This window comes from Cynara cardunculus (genome assembly GCF_001531365.2).
Source record: "Cynara cardunculus var. scolymus isolate 2C chromosome LG 4, CcrdV1, whole genome shotgun sequence".
Taxonomy (NCBI): Eukaryota; Viridiplantae; Streptophyta; class Magnoliopsida; order Asterales; family Asteraceae; genus Cynara; species Cynara cardunculus.
The window spans coordinates 17,530,886-17,550,903 of NC_037531.1; the positions used below are offsets into that span (position 1 = coordinate 17,530,886).

Consider the following 20,018-nt stretch of genomic DNA (forward strand, 5'->3'; position numbering starts at 1 on the left):
TATATATATATATATATATATATGCAAATATAACAAGCTGCTAACAAAAATAAGCATCTAAGCGAAGAAAGAGAGCATAAAAGAAGGCATTACCTTGTTTCTGACCAAAATCCAACACGTGAACATCTTAACTCCCTTTCGATGAAGTGTAAGACATGACTAAGTAGACAGCGCTGTATACGTGCAGGCAACACCATACCGACTTTTGCTCTTGAGATTCTTTAATATAAGGGTTTACATCACCACGTCCGATTTCCCCGCCACAGAATGTCCCTGCAAACGTCACACCAGGGAAGACGTCCAAAAATGGCGAGCTGTCAACATTTGGTTGGCCGAAGAACGACTCACCCCGACCACAACAAGTGAAAACGAGCCCCCCAAACACTTCCCTTGTATCACCTCCGGTCGTGCTCCCTTGCTTTAAACATCTCAAACGTTCAGAAACGGTGGCGTTTGAAGATAGAGCGATGCTGGAATCTGAGTGGTAAAAGCGAAAGGAATCGCCTGTTTTGATGCCAACATCACCAACAAAAAGATACTCCTGGTTATCCCTGCAGAAAGAAGGTAACAATAACCAACTTCTTATGTTTCAGAAGATAACTAAGTAAACGAGGCCGACTCGGTATATACCACTTGAAAGTAGGGTCCCCCGGGTGCCAGGGGGTGTGCACGCCTAGGGTTGTAAATGAGTCAAGCTTTTAGCGAGCTACTCGAGCTCGAGCACATTTATGTCGAGCTCGAGCTTAATAATTATTGAGCTCGAGTCGATCTCGAACGCAAAATAGAACTCGTTTAACTTAATCAGCCTCGCCTGGTAACACCAATCTTCGACTTGGCTCGCTCAAAAACACGATCAAATTTTTTGAGCCAAACTGTTCGAGCATACACTTTTTCAAGCCACACATTCTCATATATTAATAAATCATACAATAAAAATATAAAAATTATTGAGCTCGAGTCAATAAACAAAATAATCAATCATAAGTTCAAGCCCATAAACAATCATCGAACTCAAGTTCGATAATCCAAAAAACATTCAAGCTCGAGCCATAATTTGAAAAAGTTATTCGAGCTCAGTGTAATTTCTTCGAGCCGAGCTCGAATTACTTACTTCTCAACTCGGCTCGTTTACACCCCTATACACGCGTGACTTCTACCCTGAAGAGTAGAGAAGTTGTTCTAGTGAAGAACCCCGGCTCTTGCAAGAGTGTGAGCAAACAAGTAAAAGGGACAACGACTAGACATGGTGAGTATAGAGCGAGAAAAATAAGAAAAACTAGCGAGAAAGTATATTGAAAACAAACAAGTAGAACGTTTGGTATACGGATGGGCCTATATGGGGAAGAGTGAGGTAGGCGGATGAAGGGATTCTAGAAGATTCTAATTTGACATGGGTAGTTTACTAATTTACCAATCTTGTTCCATCTCCGTAATTTATGTTCCACCTATTTTGGTGGGACAAAGAAAATGCATTTTTGTCCCACCAAGGTTTTGTCATGTCCCAAGTCTAATGTTACACCAAATGTGGGACAACACGTTTTTGTCGTGTACTGTCCCACTACCAAAAGCAAGTAAAATTATTCAAGCAAAGGTACATGGTTTATTTTATAACGATAAGAAGACCCCTTGCCGGTAAAAAAAAAAGAAGAGTTAGACGACATTCTTATAGCTCAATAATATATGCATAAAATGAGTAATAAATCATGACCAAAAAGGTCATATTCTAAACCACAAGGGTGGTAACATGGTGAATAAAGACAAAGGGATGATAAAAATCAACCCGGGTTAGAATCCTGCTATCTGCATAGGCGCTTGTGGCCACTTGGAGATCTGTCTAAGGACCTGTTTATTAGTAGCTTAATGAGTTTAATGAGATTCGCAACTTATTCGGTCAGTTATACATGACTATTTGGTAGTGGCTTAATGATATAAAAAGTGGCTTATTCAGTAAGCTTCAAGGGAGGGAGCTTTATGCAGAGAGCGAGTTTTTTCCCAAAACTGTCTCTCCCAATTAAAGACAATCCTTTTATCTATGAAAAAATCCTCCAAAACAAAAATCTTCTCAATCTATACAGATAGATTAATCCACACAGACAACTTTATCCATACAAGACTAATGGAAAACCAACCAAACATCCCCTAAGGGTTGTAAGTGAAGCCTACAGTCGCGACTTGCCATGTGATTCATCTGGGCGAAGCCAAGGATCACCCATTTCCAAAAAAAGGTCACATTTTGAAATGTTTGTAAGTTGACATATAAGTTGCAATTTATGTTATTCGTCATCACGTATAGGATGGACGATATTACGAAATATGAATAAATTTATTCTCTTACCCGAGAACCTCATGGAATGCTAAGGAGGTCATCCACCCCACTTTATCCTGCCCAATGGAACATTTTCTTCTTTTTGTTACACCAATGTAAAAAGTAGGAAACTGGATTCGGTCTCCTAGCTGTCATAATTCATAAAAGGCCAAAAATGTGACGGGCATAAAGAATTTAGAAACGAAATACAACCAAAGAATGTCGAACCATGATTCATTCATATTACTTTGGAGACAATAGAATGCCAAATAATGTAATATATGCGGGGGCGTTTGGTTCACATAATGCTTTCTAAAGTAATGTAATTTGTCATAGGAATTGAAATGGAATGTTAACAGGTTTGACCAAGTCTTTGGTTGACACGAAAAGGAATATAATTTGTCAAATGAATTTGAATTTGTTTGTTTGGTTTTCAAAATTTAGCTATATGAATTGAAATGAAATAATAAAAAATTACCAAAATACCCTTCGAGTTTTCTATATATTTTTTCTCTAAATTTTTTTAAATGATAATAAAATTAATAGTTAATGTGAAAAATATGTAAATTACATTTTACTAAATCAAGAGTAAAGTACAGATATATTATATACATATAGACATATATGGTATATGATGAAAGATCACAATATGACGAAGGATCATGTGAGAAATTGAAAAAATAGGAGTTAAAAAGTGAGAAGCATAAAAAGGAATCTGGACCCTTGATCACCTTTAATCTCACCCCATCCCATGAATTGCGCTTCTCACAGGAATTGATTTGTGCATCTCATTACTGTTGATCTTCAATTAGGATTGATCCAAGGGTGGAGATCCCTTCTTACCCTTCTCACCATAATTTCCATTCTCACCGGAACCCAACCCTATAGTATGTTATATATAATATATGTATATTATATAATATGGGACAGTTTTTCTTTCTTAAGAAAATGGGATGGAATGTAATTCAAGTCCTTCTCCCTAGTGATGGAAGGACTAAATCCATGAACGGTGGATCGTGCGGAATTCAATTTCATTCCCTATGTAAACCAAACGGCGGAATTGACCATTCCAATTCCTTCAGATTCCATCAGAATCTTGCGAACCAAACGCCCCTAAAGGTCTTGATATTCACCGAAGTAATGCATTAACTATAATGAAATAGCCGACATATCAAGTAAAGGTAAAGAATAGCATACTTCGTCATAAACTTGATTCATAATAGTTTCACCATCGATATTCTCACGTAACCCTTCTCTTCTTGCAGTGATCCAAGTCAAAGAATCACGATGTTTCTCTCTGACGGATGCCGCCTTGTACGTCGGGCCTACGGGTGACAACCCGGTTGATAATACAGCTTTAAATTGAGTTTCTCCCGTACCTGTGCAAAGAACATAAATAAAATTTCATAACTGGCAAGAATCAATAGATAAATATATGATTAGAAAGAGTAAACAGATTTGAGTGACCAAGCTAATGAATAGTAGTCAAGGAAGTGAAGAGACTCAGAAAGCTATGAAATTTTTATAAAAAGTACAAAAATCAACTTATTACTTTCTTTGAAAAAGTGAGCATGTCTTTTTAGGGTGCGTTTGGTATGCGAATGTGACTAAACAGACGAGAGTTGAGGTAGGCGGATGAACAAATTGTGAAAGGTATTAGGGTCTTAATTTGAGATGGATAGTTCAGTAATTTACTAATCTTGTCCCATCTCCCTGATTTTCGTGATTTTTGTTCCACCTATTTTGGTGGGATAGAAAAAACGACAGTTTTGTCCCACTGAGGTCCTGTCTTGTCCCTGTCTAATGTCTCGCCAAACGTGGGACAACTTTTTGTACACTCAAAAGCATCCTTCGTAAACTAAAAAACTGCAGCTAGTCTGACAGACTTACATAATATATAGAACCCACTACTTTATCCAGAAGTATTTCACATATCATCATAGGCAGACCTTAAAAAATTCAAGTGGTGGAACTAATTGACTATAAAAAACAAAGCTACGGATACTTTTTTTCAAAATCATAATTGGTGTGTTTGTTAGTTTCTTGCTTTTTGTATGTTAGGTCATATGTTCCAGTCTTTCATCCCAATTTTTCAGAAACATAATAAATATGAAATTAAGCTAAAAATTAAGAAAATTATATAAATAGGATTTAAACCCGTGCAGGGATTGGGAGAAAAAGCCTTGCAAACCAGCTCTACCAGAAGAAACTTGTGTTATTATTGTAGTTTCAAAGAATATACAGTTGCATCCAACAAAATAATATGGTGCCACCTTCACGACCCTAAAAATTTTACACTACGACGGAAGAACGAAGCGATTGCCTGTGCACGCACCATAATGGGTCCGCCCATGACACGTAATCATTCGTCAATAAAGAAAGATAACCAAAAAAAATAAGAACATGATAGAGCAGGAAGATATTGAAAAAAGATATATCTGTAAAAGTGTAATTTTGAAGTTACCACGAGGCTTGTTCTTGTCCACTGCAAATACCAAGGCAACTGCTGAAGAACTGTGTTCTTCCATGGTGGTTGTGTTCCTTGAACTTTCATTACTAAAGAGGAACTGGCAAGCAGTATCCCCGACAATGACAGTATCCCGTGACATACCATAATCTACACCAATGAAAAGCAATAAACGTAACTATATATATATATATATATGTATGTATGTGTGTGTGTGTGGCTGCACAATATAATGTGTTTCCGATGCAACACTCACCCATCTTTTCTACAGTAGATTTCATGCCTGCTTCGAAGGTCTGTTAATAAATTCCGGTGCATATCAGAATTGAAACAAGAATATCATATCATGAAAAAATTATTTACTAATAGTTTAGTAAGACTGTAAGAGGTTCAAATAAGAAGGTTAAATATTGTGAGAAGATAAGAAAGGAATGTTAATATGTGAACCATAGAAAAAATATATTTGAAGATGCATATGTGAACCGACGTTACATCTTATTCATATGGGTTCACATATGCATCTTCAAATGGAACTTTTCAATGATTCACATATGAACCTTCCTTTCTTACCTTCTCACGATATTTGGCCCTTTTATTTGAACCGGCCCTAATAAACTATACACAAATACCATGAGTAAATAACTTACACTAAACATTATTATGGCAGCAGGGGATCTACATCCAGAAATAGAAGTTGAGTACTCCCTAATGTCCATCATAAATCTGTCAATCATGACAACTTGTGGTTCCTGATACATGTATGTATACTCCCATTAATTTTGGAAGCACACAGATGTATATATATATATAATATACACACACACAAATACGAATACAACCACAGGCATATAAGTAAAGTTAGCACAATATTCTACAAGTGTTAACCACCTTCATCGCAGGCGGACCTAGAAACTTTTTCAAGTGGTGACACCATTTGACTACAAAAAAGAAGCTAGAGATATTTTCAGTCGTCTGGAAAGTGCCCAGATATAAAATCATAATTGGTATGTTGGTTAGTTGCTTGCTTTTTGTACGTGGAGTCCTGTGGTCAAGTCTTTATCCCAAAAAAATTCAGAAACATAATAAAGCTAAAAACTAAGAAAATGATACAAAATGGGATTTGAACCCGTGCCTGCAAGGGGAGAAAAACCGTGCAAACCAACTCTACCAAGAAAAACTTGTGTTATTATTGTAGTTTAAGAAAATATACGGTTGAACCCAACAAAATAGTACGGAGTACAATGACACCTTTCACGACCCTAAATTTTTTGACACTTACATCGGAGAAACGAAGTTGTGGCTCGTGCCACCATATGCACCATAATGGGTCCGCCCCTTACCTTCATTCCACCCCCTCCCCTTCTCTCCAACATGACTGGACAGAAAAAAAATCTCCAATTTGTTCAACAAAGGGAGATTCTTACCGCAATTTGCTTTAGAAGTGGGATTGCTTCGACTTTCATCCCAGGTAGAAATCCAACAATCAACATGATTGCTCTATTTGCACTCTCAGGTTGAAGTAGAGGAACACCCGGATCATCATCCTCCTCAGTAATTTCCCACTGAATCTGTTGATTATTTCATTCATTTTAGTTTCTTAACGACAATGAATGACAACTAGTAACTTAGCAACTAATCTTACTCAGTAAAGATAGAATCTTTTAACCAATCTTACTCAGTAAAGATAGAACTTTTTAAGTAGATGAAAGAGTAAACCTCTTTGAATTCGTCGGAAATGGCATCCCTTCCAATAATTCCAGAGGGAACATTAGTAATCACTGGAACTTTGGAGCCTAGTTTTGCTGTAATCTGAAAGTCATTCATGAAATCAATCAAATTTTCGAGGAAAGGAAGAAAATCCTTATTTTGATTTTTGATGTCAGATTAGTACATGATATGGATATTATTGCACAATAACATCACACGTCTTAGGGCCTGTTTGTTAGCAGCTTAATGAGCTTAACAGGACTTGCAACTTATTTGGTCAGCTATACATGATTGTTTGATAGTGGCTTAATGGTATAGAAAGTGGCTTATTCAGGAAGCTTCTAGGGAGAACTTCATGTAGAAAGCCAAGTTTCTTTCCCTCCAATTAAAACAAGCTCCTTCCATCTAGGAAAAAACCCTCCCAAACAAAAACTTTATCGACCTAGACAAACATATTAATCCACACAGACAGACTTAAACGGGAAACCAACCAAACAGCCCCTTATTCATGTTTATAAAGTTTGATACAGTAAAAAATTTCATGTAGATTTTGGAATTGCATATCAACTTTGAAATAGGAAAATGTCAATGTCAAAGAGTGGATGCCACCAAAAAAGAATAAATAACATACGAGTTGATGAGCCTGCTGCAAATCGAACGAAGGACCGATAGAAGCAATGGCAAAATGAGGCCGAATTGGCTCCGATAGTGCTTTGTTAAACACTTCTTCTACAGCAACCTAACGATAATTGGGAGATATAAATGAAAACCGTCGAATGGCAGGGTTCCGAATATAATTTACAATTGGTACAAAAATTAAGGCTTACATGGAGAGAAAAATTGAAGGAACAAGCGGAGGAGAGTTTGGGGCGACAAAGGACGCGATCGCAAACGAGGTTCCAAGAGCGGCTAACGCAAGCGGCGGAGGCGAATGAAAAGGCCGGCAGTCTGGCGACTATGTTTTGAAGGAGGTCTTCGCCGATGAAATCAATAGTTGCTGCAACTCCGCACGGCCGCGACGGCGATGGCGATGGCGACGGCGACGCCATTCCGGATTGTGCTGCTTTAGTACCGCGGTGGTCTTTGTGTCTCGGAGACCTTAAAAAATGAATAAATAACAAATTGTTGGAAAAAAATGAAGGCTCGTTTCTATTTTAGAATCAAGGGGTTCCATGTTTCGTTTTCAAATGAAATCAATAAAGATGTTGTTTGTATACATAAAATGACAAAATACATTTAAATAAAAAAATAACGTATTTTAACTTGATTTTTATTTTGAATAATGTATTTTTAAAATTTTTATTTTAGTACTTAAGATGTAAAGTTTTAAATTATTTAAATACTTATGTAACCGGTTGATCCCTATCCTATCTAGGGATGACAATGGGTCAGGTTGGGTTGGATTCGGGTTCAATTCATTTATTAAATAGGTTGAAGATCTCAACTTAACCCAACTCATTTAATTAAATGGGTTGAAATTTTTCAACCCAACCCAATATGTTACTTAAATGGGTTGACAACGGGTTGACCTGTTTACGATTTTCTTAACCCAACATATTAAATAAATGGATTGAACCTAGGTTGACTAATTTAATTTTAAAATTTTAAATAAAAATGGACTAGACTATTTATTTATTTTTTGAATAAAACACAACCACAAATACAAACAAATAATTCAAAGTTTGAATAAAACACAACCACAACAAAAAAATTGTTCAAAATAAGTTGGATTGGACTTTGGAGGCGATAATGGACTAAAGGGTTTTCTTAGGTCTCATGATGATTAAGAGTAATAGAGACGATTGGAATTTGGAGTTTTATCTCACGATAGTAGGATTTTTAATTAAGAATAAAACAAAATTAAAAATTAGAATACTATATATAATATTAAGAATAAAATAAAATTATATAATATTTTAAATGAGTTGAAAACAGGTAACAAAATTCAACTTAACCTATTTATTTAAATGGGTTAGAAAGGTTGACCCATTTATTTAAATGGGTTGAAATTTTCAATCCAATCTGTTAATTTTGGATTGGGTTCGAAACGAGTTAACAGGTTGGGTCATTTTTTACCATCTAACCTCCTCACAGACTCCCTCCTCCCAGCACATCACTGCCCTTTCCCTCGCCTTCCCCCACCCCACTTTCAAGCCATCTTCTGTAGATCAACTCCCTTGCCACTATATTCATGTTTTTCTTTGACCACCATCGAACCAAAATCGAACTAAGATCCCCTCCATTGAACCCAAATCGAACCCAAACCCCCTCTACCAAACCTAGATCAAACTCACATCCGAACTCATATTCAACTTTTACTATCTTTTGTAGATCCCTTCCATCAAACACAAATCGAACTCAAGTCAATCCTGAGCGCAATTGAAGCTTTTGAGTGAACTCGTCGAGAATATGAAACCGGGTTCATCGAGTCAGAAAAACGTAATTTGTCAACGTGGGTTTATCTCATCTACTTCTCTTCTGACTGAAACGGGCTATCTCAATTGCTTGGCATTAAATACAACCTCTTTGATATGGACTCATTTGGGATTTAAAAATAGTCCAAAGCTAATGAATTATTTCTGGTGAGTAGAGTTAAAATTAGGGACTCAATCTACAACATAAATGAAACCACAATGACGGTACACGTAGTTATTTTATTTGGGATATTTTATCATTAATAATAAGAATAAAAATTAATCTCTCTTTTCCTAAATAATTATTTTTGGTGAGTCTCCAAATTTCAAGAATTTCAACCTCCTTCTCTTACTTTCTTCATTTTTGAAAAACTAGTTGGACCAAAATCTCCAAAATCAGCATATTAAATAATTTGATGGAACAAAAATCCTCATCTTAACAAAGGACAAATTATACTAAAAAGTAACGTATTTTAACTTAATTAATATTTTAGGTAACGTACTTTTAAAACTTCAATTTCGGTATATAGGATGTAAAGTTTTAAACATTTAAGTACCTGGGACATTAACCGATTATCATGTTGATGTGACGAGTGATGTGCTATCACTCAGTATTATTTGCTGACGTAATTAGTAACATAATTTTTTTAATCTAAAATTAGTCTTTTTTCAAATCTATAATTAATTAGACTTCAACCGATTACCCGAGTACTTAAATGTTTAAAACTTTACATCTTAGATATTAAAATGAAATTTTTAAAAATACGTTACCCAAAATATGAATGAAACTAAATTACCCATTTCACAAATTGAATTTATGTAGCAATAAAAAATTTATTTTGAATAACCCTACAAATAAACATTTTTTGTTTCTCTGTGTGTATAACTATAAGAAGATCAACTCATGGATGTGTTTAGTTTTGAAGTTATATAATACAAGAACTTGTATTTTGAAAATTTTGGATTATGTACTTTGTATTTTAGTTTCTCGTATTATGAAACATAAGTGGTGTAAAACATGTATTTCTTTGAATGAATTATGTGTTATATGTAATGTGAGATGTTACTGAAGGGGCTTATTAATTTTGTCGAAAACAATCCAAAAAGAATTGTTCTTGAAAAAGCCCATTTAGGGAAAACCCAAAAAGCATAATTCGAATTTCAGTAGAAATCAAAATTCAAATCAAATTAACGAAAATTCAAATCGAAGTCGTTCATCCCGCAAGAATCTCCATCAAAACAGGCTTTACAAAAAGTTGATCTCAAACCCCACATCAAGCTTGAATAAATCAAATCCCACCGCCATGAAATATGATGATCAACAACAAGACCCACTTCAAGCACAGTTAAAAACCCTAGAAATGGAATGGGATTCCATCAAACAATCCATTTCCAGATCTGATCGCCGGAATTCCGCCGCCGTCGACAATCGTCTCTTTCAACTGCAGGACAACTCTCCGAAAGAACTCATGTCACTATTACAGCACGAATTTTCGCCATTGGAAGATCAAATCTGCGATTTGGACAACGGATGCACCATCGATCGAGCAGCAATTGAAGTAATCAACGATCGAGTGGTTGATTTTGACAACGGCAGGTTAAGGGGAAGACGACTTTTTGAAGAATCGGAGATGGGTTCCGATGACGGTGGTTGTTTGGATGTCGCCGGAGAGCATGAAGTGAGTACAGAGTTTTCTTATAAGGGTTCTGAAAACGATGATGAAAACTATAATCAACTTTCCGGCCGTTCCTGTATGAGTTCACCGGTGCCTGTGACGGTGAAACACGGCGGCGGCGGTGGTGGTTCTGTTTCAAGATGGATGATTAGCATGACATGGATTGGTGTAATTATGGTGATGTTTGCACTTGGTATTGTTGCATTCAAGTGTAGAGGTGAAGATGAACAATTTCTAGTTCCTACATGAAACTTCTCCATTTTGAATCCATAGATTTTAGGGTTAAATGTGTGAAATGTCGATCTATGTTTATAAATTTTCTTATTATTATATTTTATTTTAATTTTTTTTTATTAGAGTAATGTATTTTTAAATTATTTTTTTGTTAAAAAATTGTATTTTAAAAAATATACTTGTTAGAACAATGGATAATCTGTTACTTTTTAAACCGGTCAACTGTTTTACTTCTTTTTTTGCTTGGTTGGCTTCAATAAAATGATTTGAATGACACATCATTATGATGAAACGGTTAAAATGAAAAAAAAAAAAACTTATTTCAAATTATTTTTAATAATTTTCATTTTCAATTGCTATGATTTATAACATTAATTTTTTCAATTGATCTCCTAATCATTTCTTTTTGGACTTTAATCAAAAGTCACTAGGTACGCAATTATTGTGGGTCCACTAAATGACAAAATTCTAGAGTTTTTTTAGACAGGTCTGTAACCACAGGTCCATAATTATTATGGCCCAAAATCCATTTTCCTAGAACCAGTAATGCCATATCCATAAGTGTCCACCTTGGGGTTTTCATTGAAAATGAGTTTTGGGTCAAAAAACGTTGATTTTTTTGTCGTTTAGGGTAGAGCTGTGCATTGGTCGGGTCGGGTCGGATCATACCCAAAAATGAATAAGCCGATCGGGTTTCGGGGTACAAAGCCATAACCCGAAGTATACTGTTCAATGCTTTGTAGAACACTTAGAAAATGCAAAATAGAAACTTCATTAATGTCCACGTTAATTACGTGATTGCATATGATCTTATCAGATGATTGCATATAAAACCAATAAGTGGATGATGGGTTTTCATGCCTCAAGCTAATTTCCAAACAGTTTAATAGCCTATAAGTTGCTAATATTGATCAATATTTGTATCACACACAAATTAAACATTTTACAATAAAATTTCATCATCCACTAACATACGAAATGATGCATTGAAGGTGGCATCTACTAGAAGATGAATATCAGTCTTCGTCGGACGGCAGTGACCGACGGTTTGTACTTTGTAGTTCGGGTAAGGGGATCGACGAGTCGCAAGAGGCAATCAAGACGGGTCCCACTTAGGACTGTTAACAACTGGACTAATAATTGAAGTCAAGACGGGTCTCACTTAGGGTTGTTAACTACTGGACTAATAACCTAATAAAGGACCAATTTTAAGTCCCTAACTAGTTCGGGTTTCGGGCGGGTTCGGGGGGTGGATCGTGGGATCCTACTCGATCCGCCATACCCGAGGTAATATTCGGATTCGGACATCGGGTTAACTCGGGCCAGTTTTTCGGTTTCGGTTTCGGGTTTCTTCGGGCGGGTTAATTAGGTATTTCGGGTTTTCTCGGTTTTTGCACAGCCTTAGTTTAGGGTGAGTTTTGAATAAAATCCGGAGAGAAATGGTTAAGAGCTTAATTTGGTTGTGGAATATGGTCATTTAAGTTAATTTTCCTTTTTAAAAATGTTAGTGACATAAATTGTGTTCTACCAGTTTTATAAATATTGGTATATTAATGAATAATTTAGAAATTTTCTAATTCATTTAATATATTTACTAAATAATATGTAAAATGTCTAAATAATAAAATATTAAAATTAAAAGTACAATACTGTAATAAGAACTGGTAGATGTAATGATAAAATAATTTTGAAAGTATAATGTTGTAATAAGAAATGTCACATCAGCTATAGTACATGTGAACAACCTACGTGGATAGTAAAGTGAGACATGGAAACCTGATATAATAGGTAAATTTAAATCAAAAAAGTTATCCAATGTTATCATAGGTAAATTTTCAAAGTACAATGTATTAATAAAAAATAATTTAAAAGTACATTAGTATAATAATAATAATAAAAAAGTACAATGCTATAAGGAATTTATGAAATAGGTTGTTATTTTGTGCATTTTGCCCTAGATTTTATTTTATAAACAGTTTTTCATAGATGTCAGATCTGCGTATATTTTACCACCAGATTAGATCTCAGTTTCTGTCGTGGGATATACTGAGCTTCTTTGGTTTGGTTTAAATTTTGTAAGTGTATTGAATTCTTTTAGCATCAATTTTCATGTTATTGTATATCCAGTCGTTATGAGAGGTTAGATCTGCGTACATTACACCTCCAGATTCCACTTTCTAGTGCAATATACGGGGCTCGTTTGGATTGGTTTAGACTTTGTAAGTTCATTGCATAGCATCAATTCTCATGTTGTATAGAGTCGTTACTAGCAATCAGATTTGCGTACATTCTACCTCCGGATCCCACTTTCTGTTGGGATATACTGACTAATTTGGTTCGGTTTTCGATTTTGTATGTTTATTGCATTCTTTTAGCATCAATTTTCGTGGTACTTTATGCAATTGTTTGGAATCCAAAATAAACTGTTTCGAATTAGACTAGAGATGGCCAAATGGGCTCGGCCCGGCCCGTAACCGACGGAGGACCGGGACCGGGACCGGAGAGGGACCGGGACCGACCGGGACCGGTAGGGACCGGTTGAGGGACCGCCGGTTATGAWCYGGTTAGGGTTTTTGACGTTTTTTGGGACCGGGACCGGTTAAGACCGGGACCGGTTATGTAACCGGTTATAGGCCCGGCCCGGCCCGGCCCGGTCAACGAAAGTCAACGAAACATATATATATAATAAACCGTATTTTTATTGTGTATTTTTAAACGTATTTACAACAAAACGTATTTATAAACGTATATATATATATATATATTACAAAACGTCTTTATAAACGTATATATATATAACAAAACGTATTTATAAACGTGTATATATATATTATATATATATAACAAAACGTATTTATAGTAAAATGTATTTATAATAAAACATATTCAAAATATCATATTACAAACATATTAATAACATATTAAAATTTTATTAATAACCAAAAATTTAAAAAAAAAATCAAATTTTTTTTTTTGAATAGGCCCGATCGGGACCGGTTATGGGACCGGGACCGGGACCGGTTGGGATAACCGGTTACTAATAACCTTGACCGGTTACAAGGAAAATCACCGGGACCGGGACCGGGACCGGGACCGGTTATGTCGGGACCGGTTACCGCCGGTTTTTGTCGCGATTAGGCCCGGTAGGGACCGGTTAAGGCCCGGCCCGGGACCGAATTTTGGCCACCTCTAAATTAGACAGGTCAGATGAAAGTTATTGAGCTGAAAAAAGTATCAGATACCAATAAAATCACAGATCCATGGCTAGAAATATAAGTTATAACTCTGCAATATACTGAAGATACTAATCAAAGCCGGCAACAACGGAAAGTCCCAAAAGAAACGTTATTTCAACGAGATAAAACATAAAAGTAGCGAGCTAAGTCGAACAAACACCACCCCGTGTGCGTTTCTACTTGGCTTTAGGAGCTGACTCGATCTTGACGGCCGGTGCAGCATCGGCTGACGGGTTAAGCTCATCCCAAGCATCGATCCAAGTGACCATGGCATCACCAAGCTTCTCGAAGTAAGGATCGATTGGGCCGAGCTTCTGTTTCACGAGCTTCGAGAGCTCGATGTAGCATTTCTGTGGAGTCGTGCATTCTTTCGGGAGAACGACAGATTGAAAGAATGGAATTATATCTTCTTGCCAGTAGATGCCTTTGTACTCTTTCTTTAAATTGACAAATGGGTTGCTTGCTTTGCTGTGCCAAATGTATGGTAGCCCTGTTTTCACCCCTAGCCCCAAATGGTCACATATCACCTACAAATTCACCAAATTTTGGTCAAGATACCGGTATGTGGACTAGACAGAACAAAAACTTCTTGTTACCGCATTTGGGCCAGATCTGTTCCTGACATTTTAAGGCCTTGAGCGAGATGTAAAAAAGGGCTCTCGATAAGTACGGAAAAGATCTTCAATGTATTGTTTTTATCATCAGAAATAACATTGAATTCAAAAAATACTAATAATTCATATAAAATCGTTTTTCCAAGCATCCCTACTGATGTATACTAAAAGAAATTGGTCCCACCTTTCTTGTGGGCCCTGGGCATGCGACCCACCCGCACGACCTCAGGAAGTCCCTGACTTGACGACATTAGACTGGGACATGACAGGATTGCCCAAAATAGGTGAACAAAAAATTAGGGGGATGAGACAAGATAGATAAATTACTACAACACTCATGTCAAATTGAAAACCTAAAACCTTCTACAATTCTTTCACCTGTCCACATCATTCTTGCCCGTCATCTCATTTACGTACCGAGTACACCCTTAAAACAACTATAAAAAGTTCTTTTGAAGTACATAATATTTATATACGACAAATACTCACATACACTCCTTACGTTTTTGAGATCTGAACCCATGACCTCATGGAAAGCTAAGGTTTACCGGTAACCCAGGTACCGTTGGGCCGATGACCCTTTAGTGACAGATGTCTTACAATCACAATTCACACAACAAATGTGTTTCGCAAGAACGTCAAAAATTCAAGCCGAGGAATTTGTGACCTCCTATCCTAGAAACCCTTGACCAATAATTTCTGTTTTATTTGATTCAAAAACGTCTTTTTGGATCAACTTATTGCTTTCAACTAAGGGAAAGGGAGTCACCTTGTTTCTAAACAACCAACATATCCACAAACGTAACGTTTCAAAATGCAATGTGATCACATACCTTAGTGCACCAACCAGCCCACATGTCATCATATCGACCAATAGGCTGACCGTCTCCCATGAGCCCAAAATACATGGCTGGTCCAATAAGCTCCCTGTGGAAGCCAAGGTTCATCCCGCACATAGGGAAAAGCGTCCCTTTTGGGATAGTCAAGACAGCATCCACATACCTGCAAATTTGGAGCATTTTAGTATTCAGGATACACGTGGACCCAAGTCCCAAAGCTTCCAAGAGGTCAAAGGTCCAAAACCCGAGAAAAGATGAGGAGCGTGTATGAATATTTGGTGTATATAAATATTATATACTTCAAAAAATTGGAGCATTTAAGTTATTAGTATATTTTTCTGTAATCGGTGTTTGGGTCAGCTCCTACATTCCTCAACTAAGGCCTTTTTTTTGGAGGGCGTCCCAGGCTATGCTTGGACTAATCCCAACATTGTGACCGCAAGAAATCTAATCAATCTTAATAAACTCAGTGGCCACAATTGTTGTGTACGCTTGGAATCAAACCTTCAGCAGATAGGATACTCCACCACATCCCCTTAGGACCTCAACCACTATGCCACAACCGTTGTGGTTAACTAAGGGCTTGTTTGTTAGCAGCTTAATGAGCTTAATGGGACCGTGAGCTTATTCGGTTAGCTATGTATGACTTTTTGGTAGTGGTTTAATAATATAAAAAGTGGCTTATTCACTAAGCTTTTAGAGGGGAGCTTTATGTAGAAAGCCAAAAAAAAATTCAAACATGTCCCTCCGTATTAAAAACCCCTCTACCTACCGAAAAACCATCCTAAACAAAAACCTTTCTGATCTACACAGACAGTTCTATCCGTTAAAAGACTTGATGGAAAACCAACCAAACACGCCCTAAAATTCCACGGGGAATTGAAAATAACAGCGAGCAGAATCCGCAGCGGCCCTGAGGAGACTCGAACTGAACATAGGTTTTAGATTTGTTCAAGTGTAGAAGTGAACCTGGTGTTGCGCTCACGAGGCTTGACGAGCTGAGTAGGGGCGTCATAATCGGGGATGTTGAGCCAAAGGCCATGAGAGATGGCTGTGGTGGCACCTTCCCTTAAACTGAAGGGATAACCCCTCACAAAGTCAGCACCTTCCCTATATGGATCATACAATGTGTTGAAGAAGAAGGGTGTTGATGGTGTCAACAAGTTGTGGATGTGTTGTGCCAATGCATTGATCTCTTGCCCACTTGGATCCTTAGCAACCTTCATTAAAATCCAATAAAATTCAATATTCACGCACTTAAAAATTGTGTGGCCATTTGGTTTGCGGGATATGCAATTGAATTCCATTCTAATCCCGCGTCTGGCTTAAAGGGAAGTGCGGAATTAAAATCCCACAAACATTGGATTTAGAAATTCCATGTGGGTAGTTGGTATTTCACGGGATTTCATAAGATTTATTTGTAATAATGTTTTAAAATATCTTAAGAACATTCGTTTTGTAATAATCAATTAATAAAAGGTAATTTAATTATTTTTGTAACTATTTATAATTTGTTGTTATAAATTATCAAAAAGGTGAATTCGATTCCAATTCCTTCGAATCAAACATAACAAATATTCCAAATCCTTTCGTGTTCAAAATTTCCCCCGAATCCAAATCCTTCAAAAACATTCCGTTAAACCAAACGGGCCCTATGTCTTGGGGATTTTTTTTTTTTAAGTATATAATATTTATATACGACAAATAAAACAAATAAACTCACACACCCTCTTCACCTTTGGTGAGATTTGAACCCTTGACCTACTAGAAGGCCAAGGACTCACATACCGCTAGGCCAAAGGCCCTTTGGTAAGTCTTGGGGATTGTTGTTAGCAACTTAATGAGCTTAATGAGACCCACAATTTATTTGGTCAGCTATACATGACAGTTTGGTAGTGGACTAGTGGCTTAATGATATCGAAAGTGGCTTATTCAATAAGCTTATAAGGGGTAGCCAAATTTTTTCCAAACATGTTTGTCCCAATTAAAAATATGCTCATTTTACCTATGAAAAAACCCTGTCAAACAAAAAATGTCCCGATCTATACAAACAAATTAACACAAACAGCTTTATCCATACAGGACTTAATGGAAAATCAACCAAACACCCTCGTATATTGGCTAGACTTGGACCATTTCTCCTCGGTATATTATGAAACCGAAACACTATTTTATATTGACTATAGTTGGAGCATTTCTCCTTGATTATGATGAAACCTTAATTCTCTCCTCAAGGGCTCTTTTGGAAAGTAATCTAATGCAATTCTACATATTCTCACATGGTACCAAAGCTAATGTTCACCAGTCTAGAGACTCGATACTCTTGAGCAATATGAACAAGTCCGGCCTCTCTCTCAACAATCAGGGGAAATTTATGCTCTCTAGCCTCTGTTGGAAGGGGCGTGGTCGAGTCCCACATCGGCTTTCCTCAATATATAATGCAATCTATCTTCTTTCTGCTAATCATTAATCTAGCTGGTTTCACATATTCTCCAACAAGTTACATTAATAAAAGATGGTTATTTCATTCTTAAATCAAAACTCAAAAACAAAGCTAACCATGATGAACCTGATCCACAAATTGGGTTTTACTGTAAAGGTGCTCACGAGTTGGGTTGATCGGGTCGCATGCATTTTAACAACCCAACCCCATATTTACAGTATGAAAAATCTCAACCCAAACCAAAGTGCAACCCAACCTAACCTGTACGATACGAGTTGGTCGGGTTGATACTTTGGTACATCAAAATTTCTCCTAACCTTGAATATGTTGTTTTCTCTACTCTTAAATCTGTTATCCATACTCCTTAAATCTTAAGTACATCATATTCAACTACCTTTCTCAATTTGCATATATATGTTCACATTTACTGAACATATATACGAAAGAGTTATAAGGACATAGAGTATATATTGAAAATATATGTATATGAAACAGAGTATGTCATGTGTAATTGTCTAATGTAAATACTAACAGGAATTTTACAATCATATTGAATCCAAAGTACATAGGTTCACCAGGTTGGATTCAAATGACTATCCCAATTACAATACAATAACTATGGTTTATTTATTTTTTATTACCCTGGATATCCAACCTGTTATGTGAGCCGACTAATCATAGGACGACCATCCGGGAATAAAATTCCTCCTTGTATTCAAACATGGGAACTCCAGACACTTTTAACCTTTGAAGCCAAACCCAAGCCAATTGGACACCATTCTTACGGTTAGGTTAAACTATGGTTTAAAGATTTTATAACTCGATCATGTCGTAGAGTTACGTCGGGTCGGGTTATTTGTACGGTGGATCGGGTAATGAGCCCCCCTAGTTTTCGGGGATCTAATTGATATATTTAAACTTGATTGGTGCTAATTTACTATTCTTGGTCAACAAATTTTGGGGTAAACTGTATTTGGACCACAAAAAGTCAAAATTATTTGACCAATGATCATCAATAGCCACCACTCTCAAAGTGTTAAATCTACAACCGGTCCCACCGACCGACAATCATACGGTTAACACTAGAACATATTCCACCTACTTTCCTCGATGTTCAACACGTGTCACCATCTGGTGACAGTCTACCATAAGCATCTGGTCTAGAGATTAGAGCATCTATTTTTCCTCTCATAGCCATCGGCAACAGTAGTCTTATCCCACTGTTGACTTTTTGATGGAGATCTAGAAAACTCGCGACTCGTGAGTCTGGATTCAATGAGTCAACTCGGTACAGAATTGGGGGGATGCGAGAGAGCGAGAGCGAGAGAGAGAGAGAGAGAGAGAAAGAGAGCTTACAAAGCAGTCGTCGTCAATGGTGAAGATGTATTTCTTCTTGGAGACAAGGAATCCGAAGCATCGACAAGCGGAATCCTTGAAGGAAATGCAACTGGATTTAGGACCGAGGATCCGATTGATATCGTTACGGTTATAGAGTTCATAATCGAATCCTTCAGGTACTCGGATGGTTTTGGTTGGATCTCCATCTTGAACGATGATCAGATGGTAAGGCTGGAAGAATGGTCTCCACATCTCAAGGAAATCGAGGTTTCTGATGGTGGGGATGACGATATCCAATTCATCAACCAACGGCGGAGTGACGACGGAAGCGGGAACAGCCATGGCGGAGATTTGAGGTGGTTGGGGAGTGTGAATTTGCAGAAAGAGATGGAAGGGAGAAAGGGGTATTTAAGGGTGGAGAGAGGGAGCGGGTTAGCGTGTTGTAAGCTCGTAGGAAGGAATAAGTGAATGTGGGTCACATCGGGGATGCCATTTTTAGAAACAAGCTTGGTTTCATAGATTTATGAAATTAAATGGTATTAAACGGTAATTATATGAACGAAAAATAAAAAAAAAATTATTTGGTTTTATAATAGGGAAAATTGTATGAAAAAATAATGTATTTTAACTTGATTTTTATTTTAGATAACATATTTTTAAAACTTTTATTTTTGATACTAAAATGTAAGGTTTTGAACATTTAAGTACCTGGATAACCGGTTATCATGCTGATGTGGCGAGTGAT

The 20,018-nt window shown here is 36.8% G+C and overlaps 2 protein-coding genes across 6 annotated transcripts in view; both read right to left on the reverse strand.

The window, feature by feature from the left end:
• Positions 1–7,545, reverse strand: part of LOC112511793 (F-box/LRR-repeat protein At5g63520) — a 10,962-nt gene extending 3,417 nt beyond the window's left edge. For 4 of the 5 annotated variants that reach the window (XR_003069125.1, XR_003069124.1, XR_003069123.1 and 1 more), the window contains exons 1-10: positions 7,307–7,545; positions 7,111–7,218; positions 6,489–6,581; positions 6,197–6,340; positions 5,420–5,521; positions 5,029–5,068; positions 4,770–4,922; positions 3,503–3,684; positions 2,336–2,454; positions 94–551 (exon numbers count right to left, since the gene is read on the reverse strand). Coding sequence is in view for 2 of the 5 variants with exons in the window: in XM_025117558.1 (XP_024973326.1) it covers positions 128–551; positions 2,336–2,454; positions 3,503–3,684; positions 4,770–4,922; positions 5,029–5,068; positions 5,420–5,521; positions 6,197–6,340; positions 6,489–6,581; positions 7,111–7,218; positions 7,307–7,528 (1,587 nt within the window). In the remaining 3 variants the exon portion in view is untranslated. The remainder of the gene's footprint in view (positions 1–93; positions 552–2,335; positions 2,455–3,502; positions 3,685–4,769; positions 4,923–5,028; positions 5,069–5,419; positions 5,522–6,196; positions 6,341–6,488; positions 6,582–7,110; positions 7,219–7,306) is intronic. The other variant, XM_025117559.1, reaches the window with a different exon arrangement.
• A 6,475-nt stretch (positions 7,546–14,020) lies between these two features.
• Positions 14,021–19,708, reverse strand: LOC112511085 (UDP-arabinopyranose mutase 1-like). The gene is made up of 4 exons (XM_025116495.1): positions 19,292–19,708; positions 16,462–16,712; positions 15,487–15,655; positions 14,021–14,566 (listed from the first exon to the last, which is right to left on the reverse strand). Exons 1-4 carry the CDS (start codon positions 19,613–19,615, stop codon positions 14,216–14,218), a joined length of 1,095 nt encoding a protein of 364 aa, XP_024972263.1. The 5' UTR covers positions 19,616–19,708; the 3' UTR covers positions 14,021–14,215.
• Positions 19,709–20,018: the final 310 nt, after the last annotated feature.